At 43.3% G+C, this 16,915-nt stretch overlaps 2 protein-coding genes across 7 annotated transcripts in view; one reads left to right on the forward strand and one right to left on the reverse strand.

Annotated features, from left to right (window-relative positions):
- Positions 1 to 2,787: 2,787 nt before the first annotated feature.
- On the reverse strand, positions 2,788 to 3,531 carry LOC148843555 (uncharacterized). Its single transcript, XM_088959428.1, has one exon. It carries the CDS (start codon positions 3,529 to 3,531, stop codon positions 2,788 to 2,790), a length of 744 nt encoding a protein of 247 aa, XP_088815554.1.
- Positions 2,892 to 16,915, forward strand: part of LOC148843556 (dynamin-related protein 3A-like) — a 53,633-nt gene continuing 39,609 nt past the window's right edge. For all 6 annotated transcript variants that reach the window (XR_016103597.1, XR_016103598.1, XR_016103599.1 and 3 more), the window contains exons 1-4: positions 2,892 to 4,643; positions 5,199 to 5,481; positions 6,323 to 6,351; positions 6,457 to 6,558. Coding sequence is in view for 2 of the 6 variants with exons in the window: in XM_088959090.1 (XP_088815216.1) it covers positions 4,257 to 4,643; positions 5,199 to 5,481; positions 6,323 to 6,351; positions 6,457 to 6,558 (801 nt within the window). In the remaining 4 variants the exon portion in view is untranslated. The remainder of the gene's footprint in view (positions 4,644 to 5,198; positions 5,482 to 6,322; positions 6,352 to 6,456; positions 6,559 to 16,915) is intronic.

Consider the following 16,915-nt stretch of genomic DNA (forward strand, 5'->3'; position numbering starts at 1 on the left):
CCGAGGTGCTGACTTTGCGGGCGAGGTTCCTGACCCGCCTGCGAGCTGTGAGGCGTGGGTGATTTTCCTTTCCCTTCGGCCTGGCTGTTAGGGGGGTTCTAGAGTTGGGAGGCTTCTCCTCGGTCAGGGCGTCCACCCTGAGGGGAAGTAGTGATTGGTTCAGGGGTAGTTGGGGGAACTGCTGCTAATAGTGGTGTTGAGAGAGGTGGTGTAGTACTTGGTGCTATTGGAGTTGATGCTGCTGGAATTGTTGCATTTGGGCTTGCATTGCCCGCAAGCATTGCATTAGGTCGTCAAACTGGTTCTGTTGGGTCGCCAAGGGGACAACAGTTGGTTCAGCAAAAGTTGTTTCGATAAGGAGTGGAAGAGGAATGATCATGGCATGAAGGTTTACGGGCGCCACTGTTTGTGGCGCATTCAAGCTGGGGATCCCATCCACCGGAAGGGGAATGGTGAACTGTTCGATGCACACCACGGGGACTTGGAGTTGTTCCCCTGTGGTGTTCATCTCTGTGCCACGCCCGACATTGCTGGAAGAAGCCATGAGTGTTGGGGTTTTTGGAAGAAGAACAGGTTATCAGAGTTTTAGAGGGAGGCTTTTAGAAGTGTTTCCCACAGACGACGCCAACTGATGGTGCAAAGTTCACATACCTCGTTCTTGCGGGGTAGGGAGCCTTTTATAATCACATCGCGCACTCACTCCTAAGCTTCTGTTAGGTCGGGTATGATTATCCCTGCGCTCCTGCCAGTTCGGGTGTCATCACATCTGCTGGGACAAAACCGCCACTGCTCTCTTTGTCGGAGCCGTCTTTGCAACTGGAGATGGCGGTAGCAGGTGGCTGTGGTAGGTGGCCATTGGAGTGCGGTTGTCAAGCGTCAGATCCCAAGTCAGTCAGGTGCACCGCCCCTGGGTACGGACTTCCTCGATGTTAGACGTGATATGATTGTTCAGTTTGGCGTCCTAGAGGCGAAGTGCTGGAGTTGTGAGTGAGGTGAAGTCTTGAGTTTGGATAGAGATGTGTCCCGAACTGCCATGGGGCAGGCCAGTTCGGGTTGTTGCCCTTTGTGGTTGCAAGGCTCAGGGCTTAAGGGAGAGCTCGGGCTCCTTACGGGGAGTTCAGGCTCCATGTAGGGAGTTCGGACTGCTGATTCCTTTTTGGAGCTCGCGTCTTGGACGTATGGTCGTGCCAAGCTATTGCTTTCGCCACGTGTCGAGTGATTACGAGGTCGGGCCAAATCTTCGTTCATCAGAATTGTTTAGGGTCAACTCTTATAAGCCCTTTCTTATAAGTGAAATCTTTTTGTGAGAGAATCTCTTTAGTCCCATGTCTTCTATTTCTACCCTTCTTCACGCACTAAGCCAATCATTAAAAATATCCTCTATAGTTTGCGTTCTCTCTAGATCTTGAATTTGTGAAGCAGGGGAACTAAGCTTAAGACACCTTTTACCATACTTAGAACACTACAACAACCATAAGTTTCTACGGCGCATATGCCGAAACCCCGTTCCTTTTGGAATAACTTTGACCAGGCTAGGATTAAACAGACTCTTCGAACTCATCAATTTATTTGCAGATATTTTTTGATTAAAAAAACCTTGTTCTTTTTTGAAGACATAAGTTGTTCCAGATTTTGTCTTATTCTTCTTTAGAGCCGAGGATTTCAAAGGCACTGGGAACATCATAACTTGATGCTCGACTGTTTCCTTACAGACTTTGGAAGGGAGATACACCGCTTCAGGCAGGGGATAACTATGAACAAAGCCATTAGTACTAGAAAAAACCGAATCAACAACATTATTGCAAATTTTTTCTTAATTCCTTGCAAAGGAAGAGAGTACCTTTTTAGTCTCTGCTATTTCTTCTATTTTCACAACATGTGACCCGCAACTATTTCTACATGCCCCCCTTTAGTTTGTAGCTCATTGCTCAATGGACCCCCCTCAAAAAGGAACAAGTTCAGAGGCCCCCGGACCTCACCTTCCTGCTCCGGAAAGGGTTTTGCATACGATTTCCAAATTGGGTAAAAGAGTACCTGGTTCTTTACGCACTGCCTTTCTGAAGTTATACATTGGAAAGGTAAGATTTTCCTGCCCTATACTAATACCCTCTCGAGAATCTCTCTTGTAGACACTTGTTCATGGGTCAGCTAGTTCGACGGGCTGACTCGGCCTGGCCCGATTCATTATAAGTCAGGCTTAATCATAATTTTAGGCCTGCGGGTTTGGGTTTGGGCCTGGCTCGGACTTTCACAAAAAAAAGCCTCATTCGAACCCCCAATGTGATATTATATATAAAATAATAAAAATACATTTTATTTAATAAAAAAATATATAATATTTTTTCTTTTTTTTTTCAAGTAATAAAACACTTTTTAATTAAATAAAAAAAATTCTATTTTCAAATTTCTCTCGGCCTCAGCCCAAGCTTCGGGCTTGGCTCGGGCTTAAGATTTAGGCCCAAGCTTCAAATTCACCGTTGACCGAGGAAAAACCTTGCCGGAGATGGTAACACTTTTATGTTTGTCTGGGATGTCCTCTTCTCCGGTGAGGTTTCTGCAGCACCGATACTGCACTCTCCTGAAAAAGCTTCCTACGCACGGGGAGTTTTTCTTGAACGTGTAGAACCTCCATCTGTGTAGCAGTTTCCTCCTCTGTGACATTTGGGTTTGAATGAGAAACATTCCCGTCTACAGTGGTTTCGGATTCATCTAATTTTTCAGTCTGGACGGTTTGGCTTTTATTCTTTACATTCATGAACCGGTCTTCATCTGCTCCTACGAAGACTCTCATCCATGGACCACAGGGGATAGGTCCATCTGTGTCTCCCATGGATTGATTGCAAAGTTTTTAATCATCTCTTCGAACTCAGCATTCGGATTCTTGGTGCTCTCCTTACAAGATTTCTCGACATGTCCTAAAAGACCACAACGATAGCAGAAGACAGGTAAGTTCTCATATTGAAAAGGAAACCAGACTTTTTTACCTTCTTCAAGAAAACCATATGCCCCTTTTGCCAAGGGCTTTTTGATATCCACACACACCCTAACTCTCGGACCTTTATTCCATTCAGCTTTCTTGTTTTTCCTTCTCTTTTCTTCCTCCGGCTTCATTGGAATAATTTCTCCTGCATCTCGTGCGAGCAGCTCTCCTGTTTCTAAGGTTCTGTAGTCCAATGGTATGTTTAGAACTCGAACCCAAATGTTAAGATGGCTGAAACGAAGCCCACTGGGTATCTCCTCCGGAGTTCCCCTCTGCAGCAGTAAGGGATAATCCTTGAATAACCACGGCCCCTCTTTCACGATATTAACCATGTCTTTTTCCCTTAAAAAATTGATAGCTAAGATGTCATCGGCTACTCTTTCTACCTCAAATGATCCTTTGACCCACCACCACATTTTCTTAATCTGATCTATCACTCCAATCACGTTTACCGGTTTATCAGCTAAAACCGTCGCATACAGAAAGAAGGATGGAGATTCAGATTTTTTCTTCATCAGTCTCTTCTCTTCTTTACTTCCATCTCCTTGCATCTCAGTCCCTATGCTGCCTCTCCAAACAAAGATCAACCACGGAACAGGGGAAAAGGGTTGTCTGTAGCTTCTTTGTCTCAGTAAGAGCTTCTAAATACTCACTCAGAGCAGATTCGAGCGGAAGAGCTCAATTTCCCAGGACCTTGAGATGATGAAAAGTAGATGATTTGGGAATCGGAAGGGTTCTTCTACTCTGTACCCGAGAAAGAAAAGAAATACTTGGAAGTTGGAACTGGAAAGTTGCAAGGGTCCAGACTCCAGAGCGATCAAGAATCCTGGGCGACTAGTGAGTGGTTCATATTGCTTTGGGTCCTGGGCGGGCCCCATGGGGCCCCTACCGCGCAGCCTCTACAATCCTCGACTATGATACCGAAAACCTTATAACCAATCAACCGGTATCATGTAAGTGCCTAAGTGGCAAAGGTATTTATCAAAATTGAGGTGGACGTGGAATTTTGATGGGTCAAATCTCTTTCGGTATCATGTATTTTCGGCAGCATATAATTCCCCATCATTCCTGACATGTTTCCCGGGAAAAATCGTATTATAATCCAATCGTCCATATTTCGCGGGTCCTTCGTTTCCTCTGTTTCATCCTCTTCCAGTCTTCCATCCTCTGCAAATGATGTGGAGTAACGGCTGAACCAGACGCCATAATCATAAGCCTTGTTCTCCAGTTCCTCTGATGTTTTAGAGATCAGTACTTGCACTTCCAGCAATAATCAATGGGAGAGCAGGTAAATCCGTTCGATGAAGCTTCGTCGGTTGCTGACAATCCGAAGACGGCTTCCATTGGTTCTTCGGTGATTCCTATTGTGAACAGATTGCAGGATATCTTTGCACCGTTGGGGGGGAGTTTTTCAAAGATCAATTTGCCTCAAGTTGCTGTAATCGGAAGCCAAAGCAGTGGAAAATCGAGTGTGCTCGAAGCTCTTGTCGGAAGGGATTTTCTTCCACGCGATTCGGATATTTGCACCCGGAGGCCACTGGTTTTGCAACTTGAACATCGGCCCCGGAGATCCAATACTGATGATGATAGGGAGTGGGGTGAGTTTTTGCACTTGCCCAAGAAGCGATTTTATGATTTCTCAGCAATACGTCGAGAAATTCAGGTATGGTTAAATTGTATGACATTGAGAAATTTTTCATTTCATAATTGGGATACTACAAGTAACTATATGTTCTAGAGGGTTTCCCCATAGTTTGTTGTGCAACAATTCTGTTGGTTTAGTTTCCATTATTTGAAAGATTTTTTAACTTTTGCTAATTGGCTTGCTGCTGGTTTCGCTTTCTGCATGGTTTTTATTTTTCTATATAATTTGATTCTCAATTTTGGCATAGTTCAATTAGCTAATATAATTGGTTAATTTCTTGTTCAGAAAGCATTCATAGTTTTTTCTTTCATAATTGGTATATTAGAAGTAACTGTAAATTCTTGAAAATATTCTTTGTTATTTAGTTTATTAGCCGAATCGTTTTCTGTTCAGCAAGTTTCCGTTGATTTAATTTAATTTTTGAAAGCTCGTCTATTAATGAAACTGGATCTTTACTTGGTAAAGAAAATAAATTGGATACGTTATTCTACATGTTCCATCTATTTAGTGCTAGACTGCTAGTATTGCAACAATTTTTGTTTTGACTTTCGAGTTATTTGATTGATAATGCAGGCTGAGACTGAAAGGGAGGCAGGAACTAATAAAGGTGTCTCAGATAAACAGATTCGTCTAAAAATCTCTTCTCCCAATGTTTTGAATATAACCCTTGTTGATTTGCCTGGAATGACGAAGGTCCCAGTTGGAGATCAGCCCCGTGATATAGAGGCAAGGATTAGGACAATGATCATGTCCTATATCAAGCATGAAACCTGTGTAATATTGGCAGTAAGTCCAGCCAATTCTGATTTGGCAACCTCTGATGCACTTCAGATGGCAAGAGCTGCTGACCCTGCTGGTAGGTTCTTCTCTGATGTATTCTAACCAGTCATGAACCTATGTAGTTTTTCTTTACTAGCATTTTCTCAAGCAATTGGCTGTGATGATACTGGAAGACCACTGGGAAGACACTGTGGATTAGAGTTTCGAAAGTTGAAGGTGACAATGGAACTCTGAAAAGATTCTGTCTAGTTGAAAGTAACAATAGAACTCTGAAAGGAGTCTGTTGTGATCTGGTGCTGAAGAAGGCTGAAATTAGGTTTGAAGAAGTCATTCCCTGAGAATGGCAGTTTCTGATTCTCCAGATGAAAGACTGGAAGAGACAATGCTAAGTTGTGCTTTCCCGAGGATGATTCTCCTATTCTTAGTTAGAGCTTTGTCTTGTTCTGTTTTCCCTTTTGGAATGTTTATAGCTGGCCTGGAAGATTCCAGACTTCTGGACATTCCTGATATTACTTTAGTACCCTTTTTATCTTTATTTTAGGACCTCTTTTAGGAACCACAACAAAAGTTTCTGTCAGAAATACACCAGTTTGTTACATGCCACATCAGCATAGTTAGTTATAAAAGGTACATGGGATGTGGTACAAGGCTATGCCTTTCCTGACCATACACATGCCCTGCAAGTATGTTTTAGCCACTCTGTCTTGTCATCGACATCCTTTCATGTTTGAACTGTGGAACAGAGAAGTGAGAGTGCTCTTCTTGCATGGCCAATACTACAGAGGCACAAAGATGTGCCTCTGTTTATGCTTAACTATGGACTTTCACAAGTCCATGCACAGACACAGATATAGTATAGATTATGCTATAATGGTTTATCTGCCATAGTGCTGCACTAACACAAACTTTTTTAACAGGTTCTCGGACAATAGGTGTGATCACTAAGGTTTGGTTTTCATCTGCTCTAGAAAGACTATATAATTATTTAAGTTTATTACTTTCCTAATAATTTGCTTGGTAATGGTGTCACATTATTTTTGTCTGGAGGCAGCTAGATATCATGGACAGGGGGACTGATGCCCGCAATTTTTTGCTGGGAAGAGTAATTCCACTTCGGCTTGGTTACATTGGTGTTGTGAACCGTAGTCAGGAGGTAAACAAGACAAATTACTAGAAGCAAACACTAAACAAATATTGGGTGGTTGGTAATCTTGAAATGATTTTTCTATGGTAGTTTTTATAATTTGCTTTTTGTGACTTAAAGTTCATTGTTTCAAGCGTAAAAGTAGTTTCATTGAAAAATTTCAATCACAAGATCAATATCTGACCTTGATCCAGCTTGTAAGGTGCCTTTTCCTTTGGATTCAGTTGCTAATTGTCTTGAATGTGGTTTGGCTTCTTCAGAGAGATTGCTGAAGCAGGTGAGGACAGATATAGTGTGCAGTCAAGGGAATGGTTGTTTTGATATGGAGGACAACATTGGTAGCCAAAGGAGTATCAATGAACATCTAATTGAAGAAGTGATAGTTGGAAGGATTGGAGTCGACTTGGGTAGGACTGTAGGAGGAAGTTGGTGTCCAACTGTGCGGTCATTGGTGAAGGTTCGGTGGCTGCAAAGAAATCTAGAGGATCAAGTAAGTTTCATCTTGTGCATGTTACTAAAGTACTCTCGTGCTTGAAAGTGGGATTTGTTGGGGCTGGCCCTAGTAATAAATATAAAAGATTCTTCACAAGAAGAACAGTTAACTCCAGAGCCACGACTCATAAGGCTCTCGATGTGTTCAGTGGTCTGAATATTGTTGCTCAGAGTTTTGATGAAGGAGAGCTGAAGAGGAACAGAATTCAAGAGGTGTAGGAAAAAGTGGGTATCGATGAATCTGTGAGGACCGATGGAGAATTGAATTCAGATGTAGAGAAGAAGAAAAATGGTGGATTGGAATTAAGGAATCTCATGTGGAAGTGGGTAGAGATTCGGGTCTTTTTTTTCCTGGGTGGTGAGGCCTTTGTAAGAAGGTTTTTGAAGAGTTTGTGAAATAGAAAAAGGAAGAATGCCATAAGAGTACCATTCCAAAGGAGCCGGGAGAGGTGTGGGATGAGGGCGAGGGACAGGAAGAGGTTTTAGACGTGGAGGAGTACTATTGGTTGATAGAAGGAGGTTGGGGAGTTAGTTTCTTCTGGTTTTTAGAGAAGATAGTTGGATGTTTTTCTGAAGAGTTTTAAAAGGGCTGGCTTGGAGATAATGTCTTCTTGAGAATGGATTTTTTGCTTTTGTTTGGTTTTCAGAAGGTGGAGTTCGTTTTTTGTATGGGTTTTATGTTTGTAAGGGTGCATTTTTTGTTGGTTATTGTAGTGGTGATTTGGTTCTTTGGGTGATTTCTTATTGCCTTTCTCATGTAATTTCTTTTTTCTTTTTAATGATTCTTTTACTATAAAAAAAATCCAACTTCAGAAATTGCTGTTGTTAGGGACTGCCCAACTCAGGGACTCTTTCGAGGGAGTCTGCCTCCTGAATGAGAGAGAGAGAGAGAGAGAGAGAGAGAGAGAGAGAGAGAGAGAGTTGTATTCCCAAATCGATAATCCCCTCCTAACCTCCTTTCCTTATTTATATACTGCTGTTACAATTCTGTTATACCAGCCTCTCCACTTGTCCAGTCCATTTGTCTAGTTTGTTATTGTAGAGAACACTGATGTGGGCCCCACTGCAGTGGTCCCCACTGTGTTCGTAGGACAACAGTGTAGTTATTTGTTTCAGTTGTAGTAGTGTCAGTTTGAGTCAGTTTGTTAATTCAATTGTTATTTATTTCAGTTTTTATTTACTTTATTTATTATGTAAGTACCAAGGGTAGATGTGTCCTTTCCATTATGTACTAAACATAACCTATAAATATTAAGAAAGTGGCGGCAGCAGATCTGTTAGAATCTGTCCCTCCTTTCAACAACTTGTGTTCTCTTGCTTCTCTTCTATTCTCTCTCCTTTCTCTCACTTTCCCTTCTATTTTGCAAACCTAAAACCTTTTAGGATTCAAGACTGATTACTGTCTTGATCTTCTACTTGGTATCAGAGCCTATATAGGGCTTCTCATGTGTGTGTCTAGTCCACCCGACCACATGAGGACTAGCTAGGGCTGGAAGCTTTGAAGAAGTTTTTCTGTGGCTGAATCTTGGAGATTACCAGGAGAGGTTCGCAACAGTTGAAGACTTTCCGCGGCTTGCAAAGAGTTGGTAATCAGGAAGAGGCAGCGAAGGTTAGGGTTCAGGTAGCCCTAGAAGACAGTAAACCGAAGACAGGTAATCAGTAAGTTTTTTTTTTACTGAGTTTCAAAGACTGCAACCAGTCGAGATAGGTTGGACCTATCTAGAAAGAGGGGCTGAACTGTGTTCAAGTTTGTTCTAGGGTTTGGCTTTCCGAACTGTGGTTAAGTTTGTTTCTAGGGTTTGACTATTGGGTTGAACCCTCCTCTTCAAAGGTGATTAGTTTTTAGGGTTTCATATTGCCCTACGAAAAGTCCCACTTGTGCGGACTACTTGGAGAGTGCAACTGAGCACTTACTTCAAACCTACAGTTGAAACCCTATTTTTGCTCTCATAGCAGTGGGCCCCACAGTAGTGATTTCAAAAAATAGCATCTCAGATTGATAGGCTGCCTGGTAATGTGCATGCCGATTGATTTTAGATCAGATTTGAGTTGATTTATTGCATATACTGTGATAGGCGATTGATTTCAGATCAGATTTGGGTTGATTTCAGATCGGATCAGATCAGATTTCAGATCAGATCAGATTTGTGTTCGTTTCGGATCAGATTTCAGACTTGCTTGACTCTGTTTTCTGGTATAATTGCTCTAACAGTTTGTAGCCACTGAATCTTGATCAAAGATGGAGTTTAAGGGTCAAGGAGAAAGTAGTTTTGGAAACCACAATTATGGTAATGTATCTAAAACCGGGTTTCAGATTACAACTATGAGACTTGATGGGTCAAATTATTTGGAGTGGGCGCAATCAGCCATGATGGCTATTGGAGGAAGGGGAAAATTGGGTTACCTCTTGGGAGATGTGAAAGAACCTTCCAAGGAGGACCCAACATACACCAAGTGGGTTCAAGATAACTATTTAGTTATGGCATGGCTGTGTAATTCTATGCAGCCACATATCAGTCGAAATTACTTGTGGGCAAAGACAGCCAAAGAGATATGGGATGTTGTGAAAGAAGCCTATTCCCAACCCCTTAATGTTGCCAGAGCCTATGAACTGAAGTGTGAGGTGAACAACCTTAAACAAGGAGAGAAGCCAGTTTCTGTCTACTTCTCTACCTTGAAATCCTTGTGGCATGAGATTGACCATCTAGAGACCCTTGAGTGGGAGAGTCTCAAAGATGCACAGACTCACAGAAAGCAAGTCGAGATGAATAGGGTATTTGAGTTTCTGGCTGGTTTGAATTCAGAATATGACATTGTGCGACAACAGATATTGACAAGAGATAGTGTGACCCTTTCTCAAGCATACTCCCTGGTGCATAGTGAAGAGACCAGGAGGAAAGTTATGATGCAGCCTTAGACCTCTTTCCCAGCCTTGATAGCTATTAAACCCAAGCCAGGGGGTGACTCAGAAAGGGATCGGAAGAAGGAAGATAGATGGGATCTGGTATGTGAACATTGCAAGAAACCCCAGTACACAAAAGATACTTGTTGGAAGCTACATCCTCACTTGGTCCTAGCAAAAGTAAGAAATAAGAAGGGTAATGCTCATATGGCAGTGAACACTGATTCAACATCCTCATCAGACACATCCTTGGAGACTTTAGCTGTTGTTCGGGCTGCCCTCATACATTTGGAAAAGGAAGTTGGGAGTTCAGCTCAGCCATCTCAGTCACCATCAGCTTCTGCCACATTTGCATTTGCACATTCAGGTACTTGAGCCTCAGCTTACCATGCTTCAGCTCCAGGTAATACTGATCACTACTGGGTAATAGATTCAGGTGCATCTGACCATATGACTAGCTTGCCATCTTTGTTCACTTCTTATCACTTGTCCTCTGGCCGAGATAGAGTACCCGTTGCTGATGGCTCTCTTGTTCCCATTTCGGGCAAGGGGGACATCAAGCTATCGAATACTATCTCTTTATCTTCTGTCTTGCATGTTCCTAAGCTTGATACTAACTTGCTTTCAGTTAGTAGTATTACCAAACACATGAACTGTTCAGTAACCTTTTTCCCTGACCGATGTGTAATTTAGAATTTGGAGACGAGGAAGGTGATTGGGACTGGCCGTGAGACGAACAGGATCTATCTGCTTGGAGAGAGTTCTCGTTGGGAGGAGTCAGTGGATAAGAGGTCTTTTGTTTCCCAGTCTGTGAGTTCGGTTATGCTTTGGCATAACCGATTAGGTCATTTGTCTTTTAAGTCTTTGAAGAGTCTGTTTCTTGCTTTATTTGAGTTTATTGAGTTATCAAAGTTGAGGTGTGAGAGTTGTGAGTTTGCCAAACATTGTAGAACCTCTTATTCTTTTAGTAATAAAAGGAGTAATTCCTCTTTTGATGTTGTGCATACTGATGTTTGGGGGCCATATCATATCTCTTCTATGAGTGGGTACAGATATTTTCTTCTATTTGTTGATGACCATACCCGGTTTTCTTGGGTCTATCTTATGCGTTCTCGGGATGAGGTTCCTGCTCTGACCCAAAACTTCCATCAGATGGTTCTCACTCAGTTTGAGACCAAAATCAAAGTCCTTAGATCTGATAATGCAAAGGAATACTTTGCTCAGCCATTGACCTCCTACCTTCTTAGCCATGGAGTTATTCACCAGAGCACTTGCCCTTATACACCACAGCAGAACGACGTTGCTGAAAGGAATAATAGGCATATCTTGGAGGTGGCTAGAAGCATTATGTTTACCTCCAATGTACCTATTCCCTTATGGGGTGATGCTATCCTCACGGCAGTTTATCTCATTAATCGAGTTCCTTCCCGGGTCCTTGATATGAGAACCCCCTTTTCCCTTCTATACCCAGACGAGGAGTTGTTCATTGTTCCCCTTAAAACCTTTGGTTGTACCTGTTTCGTTCAGTTTCTCGGGCCTCAGCATTCCAAATTTGAACCTAAGGCCTCCAAATGCATTTTCCTTGGTTATGCACAAACTCAAAAGGGTTATTGCTGTTATGATCCGGTTTCAGGGAAACAGTTTGTCTCCATGGATGTCACCTTCTTTGAGGAGACACCCTATTATCCTAGGGTTTCTCCTCAGGGGGAGAGCAGTGAGAGCGGGGCTGTTTTGAGTTTCTTTCCTCAGGGGGAGAGCAGTGAGAGTGGAAGTGGGGCTGGTAGAAGTGGGGCTGTTCCTTTACTTGTTCCACTGGGTAATGAAGGTTGTAGTGGTGAGGGTGGTCAGAGGGAGCCGGAGTTGAGAGTCTATCACAGGCAATGCAGGCAGGTTGATCCTAGTCTTCGGCAGTCCCGGCCAGCTCCAGTTCCTTCTGTGCCTCCAGATCCAGAGCCTACTGAGATACCTCTCACTGTTGCCACTTCCCCTCCTGTGAATGACCTTGATCTCCCTATTGCCATTCGCAAAGGGAAACGACATTGTACCACTTCTACAGCTCACAGCATCTCACAGTTCTTATCCTATGATCGTCTATCACCATCTTACCGGTCCTATCTCACTTCCATTGCCGATGTCCCTATTCCAAGAATGGTGCAAGAAGCCTTATCAGTTCCAGAATCGATAGATGCAATGCAAGTCGAAATGGACGCCTTGTTGAAGAATAATACTTGGGCATTGGTTGACCCACCAAAAGGAAAGAAACCAGTGGGATGCAGATGGGTGTTCACTGTGAAGCATAATGCTGATGGCTCTATTGAAAGGTACAAAGCCCAGCTGGTTGCAAAGGGGTTCACTCAGACTTATGGTATAGACTATTTGGAGACCTTTGCCCCAGTAGCCAAGATGACCACCATTCGAGTTTTGTTATCCCTTGCAGCGAATCATTCTTGGCCCCTGTTTCAGATGGATGTTAAAAATGACTTTCTGAATGGAGACTTACAAGAAGAGGTTTACTTGTAGTTGCCTCCTGGATTCTATGATACAGAGACAGGTAAGAAGGTTTGCCGACTGAACAAGGCATTGTATGGTTTGAAGCAGTCACCTAGAGCTTGGTCTGATAGGTTCAGATTAGCCCTTGGAAGGTTTGGTTATGTACAGGCTCAGTTAGATCATACATTATTCATCAAGAGGGTGGAGTCCTCTCTGACACTACTAGCAGTATATGTTGATGATATTGTGGTGACAGAAAATGACAGTCATGAGATTGAGTCCCTCAAACAGCTCCTTCATCAAGAGTTTGAGGTGAAAGATCTTGGTGCACTACGGTACTTTTTGGGTATTGAGGTTGCTAGATCCAAGCAGGGGATTTTTATCTCTTAGAGAAAATATGTTCTAGATCTGTTGGCGGAAATTGGAAAGTTGGGTGTTAAGCCGGCCGATACACCCATCGAACAAAATCACAAGATTAGTGCAGAGGGTGGGGAGCCTCTTGAAGACAATGTTATGTTCCAACGGTTGGTTGGAAAGCTTCTATATCTCTACCTCACTCGGCCAGATATCAGCTATGCAGTTAGTGTTGTTAGCCAGTACATGCACTCTCCTAGAACTTCTCATCTTCTTACGGTAGAAAGAATATTAGCATACTTGAAGAAATGCCCGGGTAGAGGTATATTGCTCAAGAACAATAATCACATGAGGGTGGAAGTCTATACAGATGCCGATTGGGCTGGAAGTGTTGATGACAGAAGGTCTACCTCTGGATATTGTGCCCTGGTGGGAGGTAACCTTGTCTCTTGGAGGAGTAAGAAGCAGAGTGTTGTTTCCCGCTCCAGTGCTGAAGCGGAATACAGGTCAATGGCTACTGGAGTGGCTGAAATCCTATGGTTGAGGTCACTACTTGAAGAGTTGGGTATTGACTATGAAAAGCCCTTAATGCTGTATTGTGATAATCAGGCAGCTATGAATATAGCCCACAACCCAGTGCAGCATGACAAAACTAAACATATCGAAGTTGATCGACATTTTGTGCGAGAAAGGGTCACATCACAAGAAGTGTCTTCCGTACATCACATCTAATATGCAGCTCGCGGATATCCTCACCAAGGTTGTACCAAGGAAGAAGTTAGAGACAGACCTATCCAAGTTGGGCATGATAGATATCTACTCCCAACTTGAGTGGGAGTGTAGAGAACACTGATGTGGGCCCCACTGTAGTGGTCCCCACTGTGTTCTTAGGACAACAGTGTAGTTATTTGTTTCAGTTATAGTAGTGTCAGTTTGAGTCAGTTTGTTAATTCACTTGTTATTTATTTCAGTTTTTATTTACTTTATTTATTATGTAAGTACCAAGGGCAGATGTGTCCTTTCCATTATGTACTAAACATAACCTATAAATATTAAGAGAGTGGCGGCGGCAGATCTGTTAGAATCTGTCCCTCCTTTCAACAACTTGTGTTCTCTTGCTTCTCTTCTATTCTCTCTCCTTTCTCTCACTTTCCCTTCTATTTTGCAAACCTAAAACCTTTTAGGATTCAAGACTGATTACAGTCTTGATCTTCTACTGTTATTTAGTTTGTTCTAGTGGTTGGCTGTTAGTTACATTCTTTAAAGGCTGGCGTGGCCTTTTCTTGTACACTTTATTCCCTTTATTTGTGTCTCAACAGTCCCTCCTCCCTTGAAAGCGACCTTGCCCTCAAGGTCAAGATGTGGGAATCTATTCTGTAAATCCAAGTAAGGTTCCCAAGTTGCATCCTCAATTGGGAGACCTGGCCATACCACCAATGCCTCTGGTTCAATGTGATTCCCTTTGCGTATCCACCTGAAATCTGTTATCTGAGTGGGCTCAGTTTGAACTTGGCCATCTTCCGAGAATGATGGGAGGGTGGTTGTTGTTATTGCTCCTGTTTTTGGCCATTTCTTCAATAGGGATACATGGAATACAGGGTGTAATTTTGATGTTGCTGGGAGGTCAAGCCTGTATGCCACCGACCCAATGCGTTCCACAATCCGAAATGGGCCGAAGTACCTAGGGCTCAGTTTGTTCCACCGGTAGCCTGCTATTGAAACTTGCTTGTATGGTTGTAATTTAAGGAAGACTTGCTCCTCAATCTGGTGTTGGATAGGCCTATGCCTTCTGTTGTAGGAGTCTGCCATCCATTGTTGGGCTCGATGGAGGTTGGATTTGAGATCTTGTAACACCCTATCTCGCTGGAGGAGTTGGTCTTCTACTGCTGCTACTGTTGTAGACCCTTTCTCATATGGGAGTAGGGGAGGTGGGTCCCGTCCATATAGAGCCCGGAAGGGAGTCATTCCTATTGCACTATGATACGTGGTATTGTACCACCATTCTGCCCAATGAAGCCACTTGAGCCACTGACGTGGCCTATCCCCTGCATAGCACCTTAGATAGGTTTCCAAACTCCGGTTGACCACCTCAGTCTGCCCATCTGTTTGAGGGTGGTAGCTGGTAGATTTGAAGAGTTTCACTCCCTGTAGTCGAAAAAGTTCTGCCCAGAAATGACTCATAAAAATAGGGTTGCGGTCTGAGACAATAGAGTTAGGGGTACCATGCAGTCGTGCCACCTCCTTAGTGAAAATCTCAGCCACCATGGAGGCTGTAAAGGGGTGGGACAAAGGGAGAAAATGGTAGTATTTGGTGAATCTATCAACCACTGCGAGAATGACGAACTTGCCATAGGAAAGGGGGAGCCCCGTTATAAAGTCCATGGATATATCTGCCCACACTTGTGTAGGAATTGGGAGTGGTTGTAGCAGTCCTGCTAGAGACTGGGTATCTGCCTTATTTTTCTGGCAAATGACGCATTCGGCTATGAATTTTTGGACCGAATTTTGCATGCCTTTCCAGTGGAATTGGGTGGCTAGTCTCTTGTAAGTGTGTAGGATCCCTGAGTGTCCTTCTGCTGGGGATGAGTGGAACACTTCCAGAAGTTGCTGAATATGGGCTGAATTCTGTGGTATCACCATTCGACGTTTATACAGCAGCAAGTTATTCTCCACTGTGTACCCTGGGTGGCTAGTAGGGTCCTCTTGGACCTGTGAACGCAGCTTGCTCAGTTGTGGGTGCCTTTCAGCTTCTTCTCTTAGCTGACCCATGATGGAACATGTTGGGCCCATGAGAAGTAATGGAAATAGTTGTGGCTGGCGTGACAGTGCATCTGCCACCTTGTTAGTGTGCCCTGCCTTGTATTTAATGACATAATCGTAGCCAAGTAATTTGGCTATCCATCGCTGCTGTTCCGGGGATAGTACGGACTACTCCAATAGAAATTTCAGGCTCTGGTGGTCAGTTCGTATGATGAACCTCCTTCCTAGAAGGTAGGGCCGCCACCTCTAAACAGTGAGAACAATTGCTATCAGTTCGCATTCGTATACTGATTTGGCTCATTTCTGTGCTGCCATTGCTTTGCTGAAAAACGCCAGTGGCCTTTCTTCTTGCATGAGGACTGCACCAACTCCTTGGCATGACGCATCACATTCAATGATGAAGTCCTTTGAGAAGTCTGGAAGTGCGAACGTCGGTGGGGATGAAACAATTGTTTTGAGTGTCTCGAAGGCCTGTTGGGCCTCTCTAGTCCAGCAGAACCCATTCTTCTTAAGTAAACTTGTCAAGGGGGCAGCAATCAGTCCATACCCTCTAATGAATCGCCAGTAGTACCCTGTTAAACCCAAGAAGCCTCATAACTCCTTAACATTTTGAGGTTGGGGCCAATTTGTCATGCTTGAAATCTTTTCTGGGTCTGTTGCTACAATGCCGTTTTCGACCACGTGCCCTAAATAGTGTACTTGTGTCTGTCCAAATGTGCATTTTGACTCCTTTGCAAGGAGTTTATGAGTCCTTATCTGTTCCAAGGTGATTTGTAGATGTACTAGGTGTCCGTCCCATGTAGCGCTATATACAAGTATATCATAAAAAAAACGAGTATAAGTTTGCACAAATGGGGTCGAAATATGTCATTCATAAGGGCTTGGAACGTAGTTGGTGCATTGGTCAACCCAAATGGCATAACCAGAAATTCATAATGCCCTTCGTGTGTACAAAAGGCAGTCTTGTGGATGTCTCCCTCATGGACCCAAATTTGATGATATCCCGATCTCAGGTCTAGTTTAGAGAATATGGTGGCCCTGCCGAGTTCATCTAGTAGTTCATCGACTACCGGTATGGGAAATCGATCCTTCACAGTAATGTTGTTCAGAGCCCTATAGTCTATACAAAACCGCCATGCCTCATCCTTCTTTTTCACAAGTAATACCGGCAAGGAGAATGGGCTTTGGCTGGGTTTTATAATTTTTCTGTCAAGCATATCTTGCACTTGCCTCTCAATCTCTAGTTTCTGAAAATAGGGGTAATGATAGGGCCTTACATTTGTGGATGCAGTTCCGGGTAGCAATGGAATGCAATGATCATGGGCATGCTTTGGTGGTAGTTCCTTAGGTTCTTGGAAGATCACTGAG

The sequence above is a fragment of the Nelumbo lutea genome, chromosome 8 (assembly GCF_056320005.1).
Source record: "Nelumbo lutea isolate HS-2025 chromosome 8, American lotus-T2T, whole genome shotgun sequence".
Taxonomy (NCBI): Eukaryota; Viridiplantae; Streptophyta; class Magnoliopsida; order Proteales; family Nelumbonaceae; genus Nelumbo; species Nelumbo lutea.